Here is a 22,043-nt window from a genome sequence, read left to right as displayed (position 1 = left end):
TGGCCCGTGGGCTTTGGGGCTGCAAATGAACAAAGGGCGGCCCACACCCTGGGGCCCCGTAAGATGAAACCACAGCGACGCGGGGAAGCTTTCAACCGGGATTTGCGTATTTAGAGCTTCCCAAAATTGCTCTTGCTAGGAGAGAGCTCCCCCGCGTCCAGGGAAAAAGCAACCGCCCGCAGCGGGCAGACGCCCGTGTGAAGGTCGGCGTATTCGTGGAGGATGCAAAGCGGACGCCGGGCCGGGCCGCCCCGTACCGCTGCAACCGTCCGAGGACGAGAGCGCGGAGGGCCCGTTTCTGCGGCTCCGAATCACGTGCTCCCAACTGGGATTGCAACGGAGGGGCGAGCTGCAACCTGCTCTTCCCCGGCCGGTGCGCTCCCGGGAGCGCTCGCTGCGGCGCCCTGAGCCTGGCGTGCCGGGCCAGCCGCGCGGCTTCTCTCCTGCCCGGAGCCAGGCCGCTCTGGCTTGCTCGAGAAGCCACCATCCGAGCAAAGCGGGCTTCGCGTTCTCGGCCGGCGGAGAAGCCCGCTCCGGCAGCGGCCCCCCAATCCCAGAGAAATCCCTGGGGGCGGGCCCGCGCCCCCCCTTAGCCAATCGGAGCGTTAGGACCCGCCTCGATTATGACACAGGGCGCCGCCCCCTCGGCTCGCCTTTGGCCCCAGCGCGCATGCGGGCGCGGGCGTGACGGGCGCGCCCGCCGCGGTTGCCTTCCCTCCCCAAGATGGCGGCGGCCACCGGCGGCGAGGCGGTTTGTGGCGACGGCCCGGCGAGCGCCACCGGCGGCGGCGGGGCCAAGAGGCCGCACCTGGGCATCCCTGAGGCCGTGTTCGTCGTAAGCGAGGGGGCAGGGAAGGGCTTGGCGAGGGGCGGGTGAAGGCGCGCGGCGGCGGCGCTCCAACCGCCCGCCCAACCCCGCGCATGCGCGCTCCGTTTCTGTCAGGGGCGGTTGAAGCCTTCGGGCCCGCGCGGCCGGGCGTCGGAGGTAGACTGCCCGCCTCCATGGAGGCTCCGCTCCGGCTGGGGTCGGTTAGGCTGCTTGGGAGCCACCCTGTTCCTGGATGGAAAGGGCCTTTCCCGAGCGCGTGCGGGTGGGGACTTCCGCAGCTCTGGCTGGGGGTTCTGGGCTCTGTAGTCCGTGGGAACTGCTCTGGGGCGCCTGTTTGGGGGCGAGCCTGTTTCTTGGAAAAGAAGGGGTGGGGGGAGTCATTCAGGGGTGTACTGCCCTCGAACGTGGAGGCTCTATTCTGTTCAGAGCCGTCAAGGCTAACAGCTTCCAGTAGATGAGCTGGCCCGAATTTTGCTTCCTGAGATCCGGGACATCGGCTGCACCAGGCATCCTGCCGGCCTCCTCCCAGTTTCTCCCACCGTCTCCTGGGGGAGCATCACCGGCAGGTAATGCTGGAAGTGACTCTTATTCCTCCCCTGCGGAGGGCGAGGCTGTCAGTGGCCCCGGAGTCGAGAGTCAAGAGCCGGCTGCGGGAGGCAGTGAAAGGCAGCCGGCTAGAAACCGGGAGACCTGGCTTTCCGGCCCTGCCTTGGACACGAAGCCAGCTGGGTGACCTTGGGCCAGGCCCTCTCCCTTGGCTTTCCCTGAAGGCCGGGGGCAAAGCACTTCCAAAAACGTTGCCAAAACAACTGCAGGGACTCGTCCATGCAGGAAGCGAGATTGACCTGAAGGCAGTGAGAGCCAGTTTGGCGTCGTGGTGAAGGCACCAGGCTAAAAACTGGGAGACCGGGAGTTCTAGTCCTGCCTTGGCATGAAGCCAGCTGGGGACCTTGGGCCAGTCCCCCTTTCACAGAATGTAGTGCAGGGTCTCTCAACCTTGGCAACTGTAAGGTGTGTGGCCTGGCTGGCAGGGGAATTTTGGGAGTTGAAGTCCACACATCTAAAATTGCCGAGGTTGAGAGACACCGAGGTAACGTGACAAGCAACAGCAAACCACTTCCACTAGGGAGCCAGTTTGGTGTCATGGTTAAAGGCACCAGGCTAGGCACCTTGAGTTCTAGCCCAGCCTGAGACACAAAGCTAGCTGGTTGACCGCGGGCCAGTCGCTCTCAGCCCCAGGGAGGAGACAAGGGCAAAACACTTCTGAAAATGTTGCAAAGAAAACTGCAGGGACTCATCCAGGCAGCTGCCAGGAGTCAAGACTGACTCAAAGGCACCAAACAAACAAACAAAAAAAGGATTCACGTCAGTACCAGATGCCGAAGGACTAAAGCTGGATGGAACTTTTGCATTCCTGGTCTGAAGCTCCTCAGAGGCATGTGAGAACAGCAGTTCTTGGGTCTAAGAGTCTTTCTCTTTTAATACAGAGGCTACTTCCTTGGCTGTCACTTACTCATCTGCCATCTTTCCTGGAACGTGCTAGAGGTTGTGTGCAGGGTCTCTTCCCTTGGCTGCCTGATTCCTCACCCACCCAGTTTTCTTTTTTTAACAAAATCCTCTGTGAGATAGGCTAAATAGAAGGATAGTGATCAATCCAAGATTTTCCAGCCAATTTTGTAACCACGGAGAGAGTTGAATCTAGGCTGATATTCCAATGTCATGCTGAGATGCTCTTGGTCTGGACCAGCCTGGGAAGATAGGAAACCTTCTGGAAGAAGCTTAGGGCAAATCATTTTGGTGTAGTTGCCTAGGAAAGGACATGAATAGGTCTATGTAATTTTCAGGAGTTGAGTCCAACTCTTTACTTTTGTTTCTCCTCCACCAGTGTGTTTCCTGCTCAGCTAACCAGAGAGATTAAGTGAATGAGCAGGTGGAAAGGATGAGGAGCAGACCCGAGACAATCTCAGTGGGGGGCCTGTTGTCCGATTTTGCCAGTCCCTCTTGCCAGGATTTGAAAAGGGCAAACTGGCAACATACGGCATATCAGCCCTGACCTTGAGTTTTTGGAATTAACACTTAATATATGTGTATTCTTACTTTAAGGAAGATGTAGATTCTTTCATGAAACAGCCAGGAAATGAGACCGCAGATGTAGTGCTCAAGAAGCTGGATGAACAGTATCAAAAATATAAATTTATGGAGCTTAATCTTGCCCAGAAGAAAAGAAGGTGGGTATTTTTGCAGTATCTTTTACAAGGGTTCTTCTAAAGGTTTGGACCCATCTCCCCCCAGTATAAATGTGGTGTAAATTATTTTGTTGAATTTCTAAGACATTGCCCCCAAGTTCTGTGTTAACTTCATTCGTTACTGCAGTAAAAGGAAACTGATATAACAATGCTTTTTTATTTTTAATCTTAGTAAAACATCAGTAGCGTTTTATCACATTTAGTTTGAGAAGGAGGGGCAGAAACTGATAAAATTGTTGGGTACTTGGCTACGCTGATGATATTGGTATATAATCCCCATCATCCCTAACTATTGATCACGCTGGCTAAGGAAGACTGGAATTCTAAATCTACATTTGTGAACCACAGCATCCAGCTTTAGACACTCTGTTTTGTTGTTACTCATTAACATGGTCAATGCTACCAGTCTACCTATCAACGGAGAACTGAGATTATTCCTGAATAATAATATGGTTGTGGCTGCAGTGCCTCTGGAAAGGGTAAATGAATTGTCCTCATTTCTATGTCATATCTTCATAACAGCATTGCTTTAACGTGAAGGGCTATAGGATTCAAATGTTAATATGAAATCCAAGAAATAAATCCAAAGATAAGCAAAGACTTATTTGGGAGACTATTACCCTGCCTCCCCCACCCCCCAGGAGTTCAGTGCAGTAGACAAACTATTCCCACCGTTATTCCAACAGCAGTAATCCAGTAGTTTGGGCTGAGAGCTCGTATTTGACCCAGGGAGATTCCATGACTCTGGATTTTGACTTAGGCCTCCCCAGACTCGGCCTAACCCCTTAACTGCTTTGCCACATTGCTGTGCTCTGACTTAGGGACATTCGTCTAGTGAAAAATAATGAAGAATTCATAGGAGCATCCCCGTAGCTTCCCAAAATTCCTGCTTCTCAAATCCAAATATCCACATCTCTCACATATAGCAGAAAAGCTGTGCTGGATTGGACCAAAGGTCCATCTAGTGCTGCCTCCTGTTTTCAGCTGTGGCCAATCAGATGATCTTGAAGTCCAACATTAGGTCTGTGAGGAGGGGAAAAATACCCTCTACCTTCTGTATCATACATCTTTGTAGCACCTTACTTTCTACACTTTTAGTATGAACCAAATTAAAATGTTGAATGCTTTTTTAAAACAATGATAAAAATAATATTTTAAAAATATGTTTTATTTACAGGTTAAAAAATCAAATTCCTGAAATTAAGCAGACATTAGAGATCTTAAAACACATGCAAAAGAAGAAGGTAAATAATGTTTACTGTATTTACAAAAAAATATTCTTGCCATAGGATGTATGAAAACTGTTCACTGTCATGGGTAATATACTTACTTTGAGTAATACAATTTATCTGAGCTAATGCCTTTTAAAATATGGTATCCTTTGCCATGTCATATTGAAAAATGAAATACAGTTCAATAGCTCTAAGTCATATATTCCTAGACAAATTCAGTGAAATATCTAATGTACACATCACTACATCATTAGCTATAACAAACAGGCTAGCCTTAGCTCTTAAATATTTTCATGGTTATGGAAAATTAACTCTGTGCATCATTGCTGTGATCATGTTTGTTTATCTCTCCTTTCCAAAGGAATCTACAAATCTGATGGAAACCAGATTCTTACTGGCAGATAATCTCTACTGTAAAGCATCAGTTCCTCCTACAGATAAAGTTTGTCTCTGGTTAGGGGTAAGTAACCTGTAGAAAGTGAAGCACCTCTTCTGATGCTGAATTTATGGTAGCCTTGAATAGGGTTGTAACATTGGGAATTTCCTCGTAAACATTTAATGCGACTTACTTGGTTATGTCACAGGGCTGTCTGCCTTTTAAGGCAGAACTAGTTCTTTTGAATCACAAGAATACCTAAGCCACTTCCAAGGGAGCCCACTGATGTCATTTTAGCAGACTTGTTTCAGGTGCTGACACCAAGCTTTGCTGTGACGTTTGAGAGAGGGCTGTGGAAATGAGTTCTTCCTTCTTTTTCATTATTTTCTATTTATTATACCTGAAGTGGCAAACTATGAAGGGTGCTTCTCTCCCACGGCCTCCCTGTAAAGCCTAGTTTACCAACTTGGAAATCGTGGCTAAATAGAGAGCTATATCCTGCAGCAAAGTGTGAGTTACAAATAGAAGCTGCTGGTCAGTGACTTGATTCCGATCCTCCATGGCACAGATCGGAGGTCACTCGTGTCCCTTACATTAGCAATTTTCAACATTTTGTAAAGTGCTAGGTGTCGGGTTTCTGGTTTCACAGGTACTTGCCGCATAACTGGCATGGTATGAAGTTCAGCGCAACAAAAGGAGAAGAATGGGCAAGCTCAGAGTTTGCCGCCCTCAGTCCCAGTTCCACGCCCCTACCTTATGCCTAGAGCTGATCTGAGTCGCAGGTCAGCATCTTCCAGATGGCGGAGGCTGGGCTTAAACTCTGCCGTGATTTCAAGAAATCGCAAAACTACTTTCTTGCTTAAATGCCGTCCGTAGGCCAATGTTATGCTGGAATATGATATTGATGAAGCCCAGGCGCTGCTAGAAAAAAATCTTACCACGGCTACAAGAAACCTTGAGTCTCTAGAAGAAGATCTGGATTTCCTTAGAGATCAGTTTACGACTACAGAAGTCAGTATCCTTTCTGAGGGTTGGTGTTAGGTTGGAATAGCCTGCTCTGTGTACCTCTGCTGGTCCATTGACCACCTTTGCACACAGCTACTTCTGGAAAGCACTGGGTGCCAAGGAGTTGCAGTTCCAGCTGGGGGGGGTGGGGGGGTCAGGGTGTTGTATTTCTGCTGCTTATTTTAGCCAAGGCGGAGTCCCAGAGCAAGATACCACCAAGGGGCCGAGGAAAAGCCGCCTTGAAGTTTCTTTGTTGTCGACCTTCCTCCGCCTGTCTTTGCTGGCTGTGGAATTGTGGGAGTATCTAATCCATCTGGAGGGCATTGGGTTGGGAACGTTAGCTTTCCTGTTCCCAAGGCACCATTGAGTAGCTTTTTATATTCAGAGAGAAACCTGCCTGAGTGTGAGCAAAGCAGGAAAGTGCAAGGACAGCCGTGTCTACTCTCAAACCGTACCTTCCTTAATCGCTGTCTGCAGATATGGCCAGAGTTTATAACTGGGATGTAAAGCGAAGAAACAAGGATGACCCTTCCAAGAACACAGCATAGTTCTACTAGTTTTAAATGCGGTTTTGATTTTTGAAGCGTTTTCTTATTTTTAAACCACCCTCCGGTTCAGCCTTTGATGGACTGAGTTTAATTTAATTTCTTTGGTTGTTAATGTAATGGTCAGCATCTCCCCCCTCTCTCTCTCTCTCTCTCTTTTTTTAAAGGCAAATCTTACTTGGTCCCATGCATGCTTCATGCGATTGGCTTGTTGGAAAAGGAGCCACAACAGTATGTAGTGAAGAAGCCCCTCTTCAGAGTCTGTGGGATTGGCGCCAAGGGTATTAGAGCAGGTCACTTTGTAAAGCAGTGCTCTTTGGTGCATAGGATCAATTAGAGAGGTCCGCAGTGTATAGTGTGGGGAAAGATGTACTGCTGATGTGATAGAGCAGCGTTTCTCAACCTTGGCAAGTTTAAGACGCGTGGACTTCAACTCCCAGAATTCCCCAGCCAGCATGGCTGGCTGGGGAATTCTGGGAGTTGAAGTCCACACGTCGTAAACTTGCCAAGGTTGAGAAACGCTGTGACAGAGTGTCAGGGAATCTAATACATCATTGTGTCTTTGGCAACTGACCCCTTTAATCTTGCCCTCCACACGTTCTCTGTTTAACTCTCTTCTGAAGAATGGCTCATCTTGGTACTTCAAAAGGTCATAATTGGCCTTTGAAGGGTTAAATAATAAAACGCTGCATCCTGTTTGTGGTCTTAGTCAGTTCTGTGTATACCTAAATATCAGTTCATCCCGATTTTTCAAACTGGGGGCAGCCAGAAGCTAATACTTCGCCACCTTTGACTGGCATGCTGGCCATTCCTTCTTTTTGGTCCAGATGTCTTAACGCTTGCAAAGACACTTGCTGCAACCTCTGTGAAACATGAATGGTGCACTGCACCTCAGCTTCATTTGTTGTCAAGTTGAATGTTATTCCCTTGTTGCTTATTAAGCCTTGCAAAAGTGTTGCCTTGACACCTTCCTTTCTTCAAAGCACACCTGATGGCCGAATTAGCAGCCTAGCTAGCTGCTCAGGTTTCACCTCACCATTCAGTACAGATGCTCACTGGCTTCTAGTTTTGTGTAATAAACAATATCTGTAAAGTTTTGTACTATTATTTCATTATATTAAAACAGTGAAACTTAAAACGCGATAACATTTCTAAAACGTTTGTTGTTAAAATAGTAGAAGGCGGGAGCATTAGGTATGTACGCTGCCTTCAGTTGACAAAAAATAAAGGCAGGATAAATCGAATAAATGAATGAAGAGCATACAGGTATGTTCAGGACTGGCGCCTCAAGCTGTTGTATCCCTAAGATTCCAAAGAGTATATCTGTGTTTTACCGAAAAAGGAACCAAAAGAAGGATATTCTGTTCAGTTTAGACACGGCAGGAACAAAAAGAAGCAATGCTTCTGATGGTGAAAAACTCAAAGTTAACATTCTTACATTACCAAAAAACTATTCCGTTGAATAAACTTGTAACTTCCCAGTTCTGTTATTAAAAAACCAGGGATTTCTTCACAGTAATCTCTAAGTGAACATATATAATTCAGTTAAGATTAACAAACTTAATGAAAAAACACAATTTATTATTATTTTAACTATTAAAAGTAACTGTATAAAACATCAAAAAAACATTTAAAACCAATAATGCCGTTTGCACTGTGATGAAATCAAATCTGTGCGCTGATGTGGATTTGTAGCTTCCCCCCCCCCCCTAAAAATGGACTCAACACTGAAGTAAGCTGGACACAGACAGCTATTGAAGCAAATTCTGGGAATTAAGTCTCAACCCATTATTCTACTAGAGAGGTGTTGCTATTGCTTTCATGTCTTTTATCACATCCTTTTCCATTCTTCCATTATATCCTTTTCTCTTCTTCCAAGGGAGATAGAAAAAGTGATTTTTCCAATGGTACTAATGTTAACAAAACTTGCAGGTTACTGAAATAAGTTGGGGGGAAAAAATTCAACCAGCCTTCCATATTCTGGTTGCCCTCCAAATGTGTTCAGTTCTTACAGCCTCCTAGGCACCTCAGCTAAAGACCATGCATGAAATCAGTCCAAGCTGTTGAGACAGCAAGGTGGAGAAGGCTGAACAGAAGGAGAAATCGTTGGAAATCCACAAATCAGTTGGACTCACATCGTCTTCATGTTCCATGGAAAGTCACAAAATTCAATCTTTGGAGCATTTGTTAACTTTCAGTCCAGCTTATGGTAGCGTTAGCTGAGGTAGAGGGATTAAGGAATTCTTTTATAAGGCCAACAAAAACTAGTCCTCGAAGGTGTGAAGCGCAGACAGGTCCAACTCCAACCCACCAAGAGAGAGTCCTTGTCCTCTGCCAAAATGTCTATGAAATGTTTAGGGGCAGAGGTCAGCAAAGACTCTGCTGCAGCTGGAATAGGAAAGACTTCCACCTGACGCTGAAGTCATAGCATCCCAGAAAGGGGCCCTTTATCTTGTGGGCAATGTCCTGTTGATGGTATGCATTTCAGGCAAGTTGTAGCTGTGCACGATAGCAATGAGCCACAGTCTATCACAAAGGGTTGCCTTGGCCGTCACCAGATTGAAATAGCCCATTTCTGTGGCTTAGAGCCTTTTCACCCTGGATTTGCTTAACAACAGATACTTTAAAATACCTCAAATGAAGCCATGTGCCTATAAGTAAAAAAGCCAATGGATTCCATGGCAAACGGTGTGTTTATTTTTAACCTAATCTGTGGGGGAGGGGGGTTCCCACCACAGTTCACGTATACAGAGTTACTCGAGGTTTCATGAAAAATGGCAGAGAAGAAAATAAAAAGTGTCTTTACACGCATCGAATGTCACATATTCACATTAACTGCTTTGCTAAATGCGAGCATAATTTTCATTCACACACAGCTAAATACAACATACTGTGTCACATTTCATTACAGCGCATATAACAGAAAGCTAGCAAAAGTGTACAGTATAATTATATATCTGGAGGTTCTGGATTTTTCTTTAAATCCAGCATGCAGACTAAGGTGAACTTGAAACCAATAAACTGGGCTTGTTTATATTTTTGCTGGATTTTGCCAGACAGCGTAAGAAAGAAAATGCACTTCCTTTTAATTGTTAGCCTCCAGTCTCTCTCACACTAGCCAGAATGCTAAAATCGGGTCTGAAAATGAGGTTTTCATTTTACAAAATCAAGCCCCTTCCATTTTTTTAAAAACAGGAATCCTTTTTTCCTACCCCACCCTTCTTATACTGCTAATTGTATAAATGGGTTAAAAATGTAAGTCATTAGAAAAAGACTGTCATGGGTTTTGATCAGGATTATTAGACCTTCCATTTCATTTAAATATATTTTCTGTACATCTTTTTATCATCCTAATACATGATAGTACAAATCAAATATGTTTCTGTGCGCAATTTATTTTTCTTAATTTGAGCCACGATGTATGACACTAATCTGGAGAGATGTAGAAAAAACGTTCGAAAGGCATTTGCCACTTTGTTAGTTCACAGATCTTGATTCAGATTGGTGCTAGATCCCTATTCCAGACTCTTTTTTTAAGCATGAGCAAGAAAAATGCAATTTACTACTTAAATCATCTTAGCATGTGGCCAATAAATAAATAAATAAATACATTAGATCTTCCTAGATGATCTCCTAGGTCCCTCCCAACCTTCCCCTTCTGCTTCTATGATTACTTGGAAAATTTACTGAAGGTGCAGAACAAAAAATACACCTTTGTCCAGGAAATGTATTTGACAGTTCTAGGGAAATTTCAGATCAAGGCCAAATAGGATTCCCTGTCACTGCCATATCCCTGACAGAGATGCAGTATTTCTGAGATGGTAAAAAGCCAAGGAGGATTATATTTTAATCCGTTTGGACACAACACTGATATGTGAAGTCAAACATTTGTAAGGTTAACGTGGCAATCAAAAACTCCCTGGGTGGAGTAAGGGTGGTGGGAGTTCACAATGAACCTTACACGCAGAAAGTCCTCCATTCACTCCTCATTTCATCCAATTGAGGCTGGCTGAGATGTTCTTGATTTTGGACTTCAGATTAGATTGACTTGGAATTGCACATGTTAAATTTTGTTTTAACGTCAGTTAGTGCCGTTGGCTAAATTCCTATAACCTGCTGAGCCATAAAAAGTGCTAACCAAGTTTAAAAATTACTGAAGCTTAGGATGTTGTAAGAACACCACCAGACTGTGGCTGAATGGAACCCCACATTCAGAGGAAGTGAGTTGTGTCACTAAAATGACAATAGTTGAGTGGCAATGAATTTATCTCCCATTAATTTACATGATACTGTAACAGGCTAATTTTTAATCTGTGTGTGCACATATGCACAATGTGCATGTATATGAAATATACTGTAGATAATGCAACAGCATATGAAATAGTATATAGGGTTCATATTTATGAAATCAGTTCTGAATTAATTATTTCCAACGAACCAATTATTCCATGTCCAGATGAATCTACAAGCAACTGCAAATTAAGATGCTTAAGCATTATCTTTCAACACTTGGTAAACAGGCATTTACAAAATAGCTTAACTATTGCCTTAGTTTGGTCACAAATAATTTGAAACCACTGATGAATCATGCAGAAACAGGCAACTCTAGAAAAAGCTCAGAATGAAACAAAGGTTCCAGTGAATGTATTGACACTCTTAGAAAGCATTTCGCAGATTTTCCATCACTTCCAATCTTCCTCTGTTTTGCTATCTGAAAAAAGCTTGTTTTTAAAGGGGTTCCAACATTTCATCAGCTGGATAGATTGATTCTAAAAATCAATTTGATGAATTGACTGATTAAACGGCTACCCCCCTCCCAATCTGTAAAAAAGAAAAAACATATTAAGTGCAAGCACATACCAGATCATAAGCATCCACCCTTCATGGGAGAAGCTGAAGTATTTCTACAATAATGCCTGTTGCCTGTACAATAACACCCACACAGATATTATCTAAAAAGAACCCATACTCTTTCTTTCGTAGAAATATTTTTCCCCCCCTCATATGCAGATTTAAGTAATTATTCAGCAGAAATTCAGATGATTGACTAAAACGTCTTTAATTAGTTAATAGGCAGAAGACTTTGCCTTTCTATCTCTAATCCTTATATAAAGCTACAATTTGAGCCAGAGCATGCAAAATATAACCAATCCCTACAACCTATTTTACTCCTGGGTTTAATGCTAGCAACACTCCTGGAATTAATGAGAAAGGTTGTTGACAATAATTTGTCTTTAGTATATGTGGAGCTTCCTCCCTTATTCTATTGTATCACTGTAAAAAATTCTCCCCAATGTCCTTAGCGAATGGGACGTACGTTTGCTTGTAAGTGACTCCCGTTGCTGATGGCCTTGCGGGCTGGCTGAGCCAGGCATTATCTACCTTCACCTGAACCCATAGTGGAAAACCACAGGATCTATATGCTACTAAAACTCTCCTGTTTGTCTGTGTGTAACTGTTAACTGGGCAAAACAGTGCATCGTAGGGCAACCAGTTTTGAACCAAGGTCCCTCAAATGGGCTACTGTACAGATTGCGTCCAAAATCCAGGACCCATGACTCCTGTTGGAATTGAAATTTGGCAAATTTGATAAAACATTTTATGACATAATACAAAATGTCATAAAATGTTTCCTGTGGTCAACTCCTGATGTTTCACTGGGCTATACAGTTCAATATGAATGGCATGGGCTGTTTTCAAGGCAGATACCTCTCTGAGTATCTCCTGACTTTAAAGAACTTTTCCAGTGAAGGCAGGACAATAGAAGCTCTGCCATTGTTGAAGGCATTGTGGAATCTGGTAAGGAAATATCTCTGAAATGATGACCCAACAGGTCACAGGTTGTCTAGTTACTACTATCACCTGAATAGAAAGAAGAGTGAACACCCTGGATGGATGTAGGTCACTAAAAACAATATAGCCACTTTTTCTCCCTGCCTCAAAGCAAACCATTAGGTTTATTTTAAAAAAAAAGCCCAACACCCCAATAAATATTGTTTCCCTTAACATTGGCTTCTCCCTTTCTTAAGAAATTTTTAGATCCTCTCAAGGATTCCAACCCTCCTTCCCTTCCTTCCGTTATGCATTCAGATTCTCAGATGGTCATAAAAAAGCCCTGATCCAGACGCAAAACTCTCAACAAGAGAAAACATGGAACTGCTGCCGAAAATGCAGAGATTCATCGGTTTCCCACAACTCAGTATCTCCCAAACGACACACGTCACCTGCAGGTCACCAACTGCTTCCCTCTGTTCATGTCTTACCCATCTCTTGGTCTGACCACCAAGCCAGTTGCTTTTTATTTTGCAAACACTGATTTTCCTCTAAGAATTCAAGGCTGCACAATGACCTCTCCCGCTTCACCAAGCCAGCTTGCTTTCTTAAAGCAAATGATTGATGGTGTACTCAGAAGAAAAAGAAAGAAGAGCCTTAAAACTACAACACTGAAGTCAACCGACTTGCAAAACAATGATTCCTTCTTTGCATTCCTTCTCTCTGACTTATCTTACCACGCACCCTCATTCTTCTCAGCTGGGACTGCCAGGAAATGCAGCATACAAAGAGCAGGAAGCATGGTTTCATCTGCTGCTTCAGCTTTAAGTAATCAGTATCACTCTTGGCTTTTTCCAGAAGAAAACTAGAACATTCTTGATTAAAATGTTCTTCCTTCTCTCTCTCTGGAATCAGTACCCCTCGCCCTCTGATTTGTAGGAACATAACTTTCCAGTGGCCCCAGGCAACCACCAAAATTTCATGAAGGGATGTAGTGGATAAGGTGCCAGACTTAAATCAGAAGCATGGGGTGATCAAGGTCTCGCTGGGTGACTGGGCCAATTAATCTCTCAGTCCAACCTACTTCAAAGGTTTTGTATTGGGGAAAAAGAGCCCACATAAGCCTGCTGGAACTCCCTGAGAAAAGGTGGAATATCAATGCAATCCTGTATATTAGTAGCCATTATTACTAATAAACCAATAGGGTTACCTCCTCTTGTATCATAGGAGACTTCTAATATCTGAGGTCCCAACTCCTTCAGATCTTGGATGAAAGCCCCAGGAAAAAGTGAAAGATTTCTTCAAATGGACATGTTTTAAGTGACAGGAGGAGGAAATCTTTAAACACATAGGGAACCCTCATCGCTGTATGTAATCCTACTTTAATGAAAGCAAATTAATTAAAATGGAAAATGTTGCGCAGCTGACTCATAGAGCTCAGTTAGGAAACATCTGGCTGGGAACTCTTCCCAGACTGAGGATCAGTATGGGCACTGTAGTGGTTGAAGTGCTGGGCTAGGATTGGGGAGACCCAAGTTCTAGTGTCCCCTCAACCATCGATGACTTTAGGTGACATTGGGCCAGTCACCCCCATTCAGACCAACCCCCTTCACTGGGGTGCTTTTCTGGAGAAAAATAGGAGGAGGAAGCACTATGCATGAGGCCTTGGCTCTTGAAGGAATGTGGGCTATACATCTAATAAATAAATAACCAATAAATATTGACCCTGCCAATTCCACAGGCAAGTTCTCCCAGATTAATACTGGAACCTGATCTGTCAAATTCCCAGAAATAGAGACATCAGAATTGGGACTCATAAAGCAACCGTCTCTCTGGGTTCAATTTTAGTGGCTCCGCGGTGCTTTAACCTGTTTAATTTCTATCACAGCAAGCCTTTTTCATTTCAACCATAAGATCATTATTCAAAGGCGCTGAGCATGTGATTTCTGACAGAAGCCATGATTTCCCTCTCCTCCCCTTGCTCCTTTTCTAAATACCCTTCATAATCATAGCCAATTTGGACTATGGCTTCAAAAAGAAAGAAAGAGGAAAAGAAAAAAAAGCAATGAAAGACAAGTCTATTTGAACTACATAAAACCCACTGGTGGTGACTATTCCTACCCAGTCTTTCCAGACTCTCGTTGCCTTATCTCTACCATATTAACATGCATCTGGATTGATTCGTACATAATAGGGTTATAGCCTCCTTGTGGTGTCTGATCTCCAGCAGTCCAAGCCCCAGTGCTTCGCCTCCCCAACCGCACCTTCTCTGCCTTCCCACCAAGTCTGTGGAGTAGAATAGAACCTGTTGGGGTTACTCAGGGTCAGCCTCCTTCCTCCTCGTGCAGACTTCACAGTTAGCACAGGCACCTTCTGTCCGACTTCACCACCTCTTCTGACGAATGCACCACATTGGGAACAAAGCCGCTCTTCACCCCTTCCCAGCCCTCCTGGATGCTGATCTCCCCCCTTTTCACAAGTTCATAGATGTCTCGAGTCAGGTCAGTGAAGGCCTTCTCCACATTAATGGCGTCCCGGGCCGAGGTTTCAATGTACTTCATATCGTAGGCGAGGGCCAGTTTCTCGGCCTCGTGTCGGGTGACTTGCCGCTGCGTGTCGAGGTCACATTTGTGGCCCACTAAAACAAAGACAATCTGATAAGGCTGGACGTGGGCTTTGGTCTCCTCCAGCCACTCGTGGACATTCTGGAAGGACCTACGGTTTGTAATGTCAAAGAGGAGCAGGCCACCAACGGAGTTTCTGTAGTACGCTCGCGTGATGGATCTGGAAGAGAGCAAAGACCCAGGAGAGGAATAAAGACCGTCGGAATGAATTAAAATGCAAGCTGCAAATATCACCTTTTTTTCGCCATGGGGACACCCATCAGGTACAAATCGATCCAAAAGGCCGTTGGCTTTATTCATCGCACCAAACTGGCTTCGTCTTGGCTTAGCGTGCTGTTCAGGCCCAGCCACTGTGGCAATAAATCTATAGGTTGTAGTTTATATCACGTACAGAGGTCAACTGTGGCTTGTTCAGCAAATTGTGGTTGTACAAACCATGGCTTACTCTGCTATGTGAACCCAGCCATTCCAGTTTATAAATCACATGCACAGCTTAGCATGTTGTGCAACCCCAACCAACTGGTGCTCAGTCAACAAATCAATGCTGCATTTTAAAGTCTAATAAGCAGTTGATTTGCCAAGATGGCCTGCTTTGAAGACCAGCTTCTGCAAGACCAGAGTATGTGTCTCCTAATGCATCCAAGACAGGATTCTGTATTTAATGTTGGCTTCACACACTGTGATGAACCTAAACTGGTTTGCAGAGCACAATGTGTAAATCAAGCCACTGTGGTCTGCAAAATAGGGTTCCAGGTTTGGCATGATCCTACCAGAGTAAGATAGGGAACACTGTGATTAATATTAGAAGGTGCTGGCTGTTACACATGGTGTCTAGCGTGGGTGCACAGAACACTTTGAATTAACCCCCCAGGCAGAATTCATTCATGCTAGGCAAAATATAGTTGGCTTGTCTGGTGGTCAGTGTGATGTTAATACAGACAGTATGGTTTAAAAGTTTTGCTAAGCCATGGTTTCACAAGCCAGAATGGCTGGGGTCCCACAATGTGCTGAGCACACTATGGCTTGAAATGACAAATTCATCTGCAACTGGGTTTGTACATCACAGTGTGCCATAATTTTAATCACAGTATATGAAATAAGCCACAAATGGCTGAATCTTTTCAGCAGGCTAAACTATAACTTAAAAATGGTTGGACTCAAACAACTGTTCAATCAGAACCAAAAATAACCACATTCTGCCCTAGGGTAATGTGAATTCAGTTACAATAGGAATTGGCAGACCCAAGTTCAAATCCTCTGTTCTGCAACAAAGCTCCTTCTGGACAACCTTGCATCAGTCCCTTTAAACCACACAGAGCTGTTGTGAACGTTAAACGAAGAAGCCTTGAGCTCCTTCAGAAGAAAGGTAGTAAAAGAGTTAAATCCGTATTTTTTTCCCCTCCTGAGTTTGTGCAATTTTCTATGCTTCATATGCAGTATCATTACTGCACACAGCAAAACCTTCTCCTGAAAGATTCCCTGTTGCTGTGCAGTAGTTCTACCACAATTCTTGGTCACTGAAAATGTAGCTGACAAGAAAGGTGGATACTATGTTAGACTTCCCAGGAAGGGTCAGTAAAGGTTAGAACACCCAACAGCACCATGGGCTCAAAGACTGTATTGGTGGAGGCAAAGTTGCCTATCTTTGTGTCTGGATAGTTGTATCCAGGTGACTGCTCTACAAAGGTCCATTAATGGGACTCCAACTGTCATACCTGTTGACGTAGAACCACCCACCCGCCACCAAGCGTCCTGTTGCCAATGGACTTCTTGCTGGCTGAGTGGGCAAGAGCATTCCCTGACCTACCTGCTGATGGTGGGTCAAGTAACTAATCTCTGCAGGTTTCCTGTTCTGTAGAAGACAAATAGGCTATCAGCCCTCTGTCTAGCTCGAGTACATTTGAAGGATATTCTTTGTACCTTGTAGGCATCTAACTTGTGCCTGGTTCGTTCTGGCAGATATTGGGGAAATACAATCTCCTGTGTTTGGTGGAACTTGGAACTGATCAGGGGCCTGAAGGAGAGATCCAGTTTTAGCATCATCTTGTCTTAATGGAATATACCCAAATCCCTTCTCACCTTTTCTCAGTCCTCCTAGACAGATTTAGGACTACCTACCTGACTTCTAGATTAGCATGTTATTGGAGCATGACTGATGAGTTCAAAGGGAGTAGTCATGAGAACCCTAAGAACCAGTAACAAGTCCCAGTAGGAGAAACAGTGAATAACTGACTTGCATCATGTGGCTCATGTGTAAATACCCCTCACTTGCCTAGGCGGCCAGTGCCAGTCTCTATATTAGCTGCTAGCCTCTGCCAGAGGAGAGGGGGTCTGTGTATTTCAGCATCCTTGCTAAGGGGGTCTTCTGGGCCAGAATAGAGCAATTAAAATCACCAATGCGCTGCTTTGGATAGCGTTGGAGCTGGTGGGAAAGCACAGATCAGTTTTTCTGGCAAGAGGGCCACCAGGGCACTGTTGTCTTGAAATCAGAAGCAGCTTCTCGCTTGTTTATTGTCCATTGTTGTGAACCTCTGGACCCTGGAACAAGGAGTGACCACTCAGCCCATCAGCCGTGGTATTCACTGATCCTTTAGTATTCTGCTGATAGGGAAAGTAGATATTTCTCCATGCATGTCTTTAGTCATGTGGCCTCTTTCCAAAGGCCCCGTGATCTGGATCCACCCTGGCTATTTACACCATTATAACACTGTTTATCTGCCTCAGTAGGTGCTGCCCACCCTCACATCAAGTGGTTGATAGACAGATTGGACTCATCCCTGTATTGACCTGTTTTGAAAGTTGGCTCTCCATCCCATTAGGCTGGCATCTCTGGTCATCTGATCCCTAATTGGTTCTCTGTGTAGTATTCCTTATGTCTGATTGGCTGAGATTAGCCACCGATGTAGTAATTGGGCTGCTTTGTTTGGCACTATCATGTGCAGAGAGAATCTACTGGTGATGTGGTCCTGAAGTTACCGGAGTAGAAATGGTCCCATAATATTGGGTCCAGATCCACCACGATCATCCCTTGTAATCTTGCCAGCATCATTAGGGTTGGCTTCCTGGATGCTAGGGCTTCTGTCACAGCGCTTAGAAGCTTGAAGTCTGCTCCTGAAGTAGGAGGAATTTCTTTTTCTCCATCCTGGTAGGAACACTCTGGTGCAGAATGTAAGTTCACCATGAAAGTGTGCTCCTCGAGTATCAGATTGAGGCTGCTCGCTACTTTCTCCATAGAGGGTGCTCTGGTAAGCAGATAAGCAAATATCTGGCCGTGATGAGTCCTATGATGTCCCATTATCACTTTGATAAATACACTGGTTGCAGAAGCCAGTCCAAGAGGGAATGCACGGAATTAGAAGAGGCTCTTCCCACATCACATTTGAAGACCTCAGGTGGGAAAGCCCAACTGGAGTTTGAGATTTCCTTCAGTACCATAAACAAATGGAAAGCGTAATGCAGAAGAAGTCCAAGAAGAAGCTGTATCATGCCAGTATCTGACATTTTTGCTTCCTTCATCTGGAACTGCTTGTCTTTGGATTCCAGCAGTTGCTTCCCTGTATCCTGCTGACCTCTGAAAGAAAAAAAAAGGAAAAAAGTCTTCTGTACCTGTTCTCCTTCAGAGCTTGGGGCAAGGATTTTTCATTTTCCACTAAGGCTGAGCTGACCGACTCCCCAAATTGCTTTTTTCCCAAGAAGGACTTTGCCATGTGGTTGGCCTTCAAGTGGTGGTCCATCTCCCAGTGCTTGAGTCAGAGGCCTCTCATGCCACCACTCCAGAGGTCATAGATCTGGCTGCAGTGTAAGCAGTCCATTGCTGCTCCAGGTTGTCTGTTGATGCCTTCTCTTGGGCATTCGGTTTCTGCTGGGACTTCTGGGAGAAGGTCATCTTACCAAAGGTGATACAGGAGGTAGCTTCAACCCTAGTTCCTAGAACTGTTCTTCATGGATTTGCTTGGGCACTCTTGTCTTTTGCTGGTTCTGTGAGCACCTCTTTTAACTCTCTTGGCTCTACTGATTTAGAAACCAAGGATGCCATCAACTTATCAGTCTTGGATACAGGCAGCTTTTGCATGATGTTCCTGGGTGGGAGATTTGACTTGTTTTCCAGCATGGGATCTGGAGCAGTCCTGGGTTTGTTGCCTATCTACTCCTTGATTTTCTCCCTGAAGAAATATGGAAAGGCCATTATGCTGGAAACTGAAGGGGATATCTGGAAAGATCCTTGAGAGATCCCTTGGAGGAGGCACTGATTGTAGGATTGCTGGAGCCCAGATCCAGGATGAATACCTTTGTTAACTTATTATGGATCACCAGGAATAAGTCAGCATGGAACAGCCTCTGATGGCAAAAATGTGGGTTGGTGAAATCATGATTAGATAGGTAGCCTTCCTCTAAATCTGAATCTCATGAGGAATGGACCTCAGGCATCTCACGTAACTCACTCCTCCAATTCTTGCAGGGTAAACAGAATCTTCGTCACTTATTACACTGTTAACGAGGATCCTGATTGTCAGACAGTGGTCCTCTCCTTGTCTTTTGACCCTCTGTCTGCTTCAGATACTGCCAGGATGGATGTCCAGTTCCTTCCTGGGTCTCTTCTCATTGTGACTTTTTGGGTCTCCTGCTTTTCTCCTTTTTCTTTTTCTATGCAAAGGTGAAGAAGATCGCAAGTAGGTAGAGGATGGAGAAGAAAAGGATTCACTTGATGGCCTTCAGGAGATGAGGGGTGATGGTTCTCTCCTCTTCTAACTTAATCTTCTGCAGCTTCTGCTCCCCAGGAGCTCCTCTGGTACTACGTATCAATCAGCTCAGAGATCTCTTTCACCCATAGGAAGGCAGCCTAGACATTGCTCCCATGTTCTGTGTGGGTAGACTGAGTCCAATGGAGGTCTATTCCTCTTCTACATTGGGTGCTGCCATAGTTGGGCTGCCTTGTGTCTCTCCTGCTCTATTGGGCCTCATCCCCTTCCTCTGACATGCCACCACATCCAGAGCTGCTTGGTTCTGCCTGGTTCTTCCACTGGCTCACCTGGTTTTGACATGGCTTGAAGGCTTCAGTGCTGCTGCCCTGCCCTTCTTGACCCCTGTGACAATCCTGGTCACCAAAAGATCATCACTGCTGGGGCCACCTAGTGCTGACCCAGCTGCCAGAGAATCATTGCTATTTCTGTCCAGTATTTGCTCAGCCTGCCAAGGGCTTGTGGCTGTCGGTGTTGCCCTGTGCCAAGTCAATTGGGACACTCAGCTGCATTGGAAAGATGGTTGCCATCATGACTGCTCTGCTCTGTTTCCTCTGGAAGTTCTTTTGGCTTTGGGATCCTGCTCCATCAGGCTGGGCAGCTGCTCTGGATCCAGCGCTCCCAGTTTCTGATCTGTGACAATCACATGGCCTTTCAGCTGCAGCTTGTCTCCAAACTTGTGGAGAGGCTAGGATGGGCAGTCAAACACTTGACACTCATGTTCCCCTTCGCTCTTTCTCCTATTCTTGCTTGCTCTTTGTGTAAGGCATGAAGCTGGTGGGGCAGGAATCAGCACTTACCAGAACAGATAGAACCACCACGCCCATTGCCTTCCACGGCTCTCAAGGGACTGGCCGACTATCTGTTGACTAGGCAAGGCATAAGGAAGAAGCCTCGCGTTCCAACTCTGGAGCAGAGACCTATATAACGGCTTTGACTTCTGTGGATTGCAGCGGACAGATCCTCTCTGTGCTTAGAGCTTCTATCTTTCCGTGAGCCTTCTGTTGGATGAGCAGATTCCTGAATAAGCGGTCAAATGCCCAGAAAGCTAGATTTGAAGTCATGCCTTGGGTGAAGCCTGACACTCCCCTCCCCCTTTTCTTCTTTGGCTTTTGGCTTTCAAGATGGAGCCAAGAGAAAAGCCACGGGTTCTCCCTAGAAGGAAGAGCCAAACATTGAAGGGTTTCCTCCATGGGACACAAAGGCGTCTTATCCCTAGAAGAGGTGGCATCAATTGTTTCCTTTCTGGCAGCTCTAGCTTTGGGGACCAGGAATATTAAGCATTACCTGCCTGGCACACAATGACAGGGCTGTGGTGGAGTCTGGCACCTTCCCCAGCTTGGCATCTTCTAGATGCCCTGGAAGATTTGGTTTGGTTTCTTGCATTTACACCCCGTTTCCCCCCCCCCCCCGAGGATTCAGGGCAGGTTTCTCTTTTCCATCCACACCATATTCCGAGGAGGGAGGTTGGGCTGAGAGAAAATGTCTGGCCCTGAGTCACCCAGGTTGCTTCCAGGGCTGAGGCTGGATCTGAACCTGGGTCTGCCCAGTTCTAATTGACCACTTGAATCACTGCTCCATAAAGTCTGTGGCTGGGAGTTGTATTCCCAGTCCATTGACAAGGCCTCCCTTCAAGGGAGGGGAACAGCTGTCCGGGGGCCCTGCTGCATCAAAGCCTCTGGAGGGAACACATTTTGGAGGCCTCCAGGTGGAACCCCCTCCCCCCCATCACTCTCTCCAAGGGAAGCACCCAACCCATCCCCATGGACCACCATGGCCAGGTCTGCAGATCCTTCTCTGCCCTGGAGGAGGCCTTCTTTCTTAGAAGGCCAGCAAGATCATTGCTTTGGTCCACAGACTGCCTTGCAGGATGGAGCTTCAGCCTGATCAACGAGCACCCACGGGTCGCCCGACTGTCCCACTGACTCCACAATGAAATACCCAGCAGGCAGAGCCCTTCCTTTCGCCCCAAACAGGACTTTCCTCCTTAGGTCCGCCCCTCCATCCAAGCGACGATAAAGCCCCCCACCACCGCCACCGCCGCCGCGCCACTTCGGTGTCCTCCCACCGTCCTCCAGGCAACGACCCGGGGCCTGGCGAGCCGAGGCGCGGCCGGGAGCCGCGGTCCTTCCCGGTTCTGCTCACCTGAACCTCTCCTGGCCGGCGGTGTCCCAGATCTGCAGCTTGATCCTCTTGCCCGGCTCGATCTCCACCAGGCGCGAGAAGAAATCCACGCCCACGGTCGGGTCGGAGACCTGGGCGAAGCGCCCTTCGGTGAAGCGGCGGATCAGGCAGGACTTGCCCACCGTCGAGTCCCCAATGACGATCAGACGGAACTGGTAGAGCCAAATGGCCTCCATGGTCGCCCTTTGGAGCTCCGGTGCGCGGCGCGCGGGCGGCGGGGAGCCGAGCGGAGCCGGAGGCCGCGGTCCCGGGCTCCGGGCCGAGAGACGCCGCTGCTCGGGCAGGAACGGGGCTCCCGCGGCACGCGCGGTGCCCGCACCGGCCTCTGGGCGGCGCTCCTCCGCCTCTGCGCCTCGGGGCCGCCTCGCGCTCCTCGCCGGGGACAGGGGGCCCCCGGTCGCGTCCCGCGGGGGATGCGGCGCCGGAGGAAGCCTTCTTTCCGGGCTCCAAGCCGGGGAGCTTCGCCTCTTCGCTCTCCGAGGGAAAGCGAC

The 22,043-nt window shown here is 46.4% G+C and overlaps 2 protein-coding genes across 2 annotated transcripts; one reads left to right on the top strand and one right to left on the bottom strand.

Moving 5' to 3' along the window:
• The first annotated feature begins 685 nt into the window (after positions 1–685).
• Positions 686–7,371, top strand: VBP1 (VHL binding protein 1). Its single transcript, XM_063313398.1, has 6 exons — positions 686–835; positions 2,933–3,057; positions 4,253–4,319; positions 4,669–4,767; positions 5,560–5,698; positions 6,166–7,371. Exons 1-6 carry the CDS (start codon positions 725–727, stop codon positions 6,234–6,236), a joined length of 612 nt encoding a protein of 203 aa, XP_063169468.1. The 5' UTR covers positions 686–724; the 3' UTR covers positions 6,237–7,371.
• A 6,158-nt stretch (positions 7,372–13,529) lies between these two features.
• On the bottom strand, positions 13,530–21,730 carry RAB39B (RAB39B, member RAS oncogene family). Its single transcript, XM_063313647.1, has 2 exons — positions 21,514–21,730; positions 13,530–14,789 (listed from the first exon to the last, which is right to left on the bottom strand). The coding sequence occupies exons 1-2, from the start codon at positions 21,726–21,728 to the stop codon at positions 14,363–14,365; spliced, it is 642 nt and encodes a 213-aa protein (XP_063169717.1). The 5' UTR covers positions 21,729–21,730; the 3' UTR covers positions 13,530–14,362.
• Positions 21,731–22,043: the final 313 nt, after the last annotated feature.

Source organism: Candoia aspera, chromosome 12 (genome assembly GCF_035149785.1).
Source record: "Candoia aspera isolate rCanAsp1 chromosome 12, rCanAsp1.hap2, whole genome shotgun sequence".
Classification (NCBI taxonomy): domain Eukaryota; kingdom Metazoa; phylum Chordata; class Lepidosauria; order Squamata; family Boidae; genus Candoia; species Candoia aspera.
This window is presented reverse-complemented; position numbering and strand designations above follow the sequence as displayed.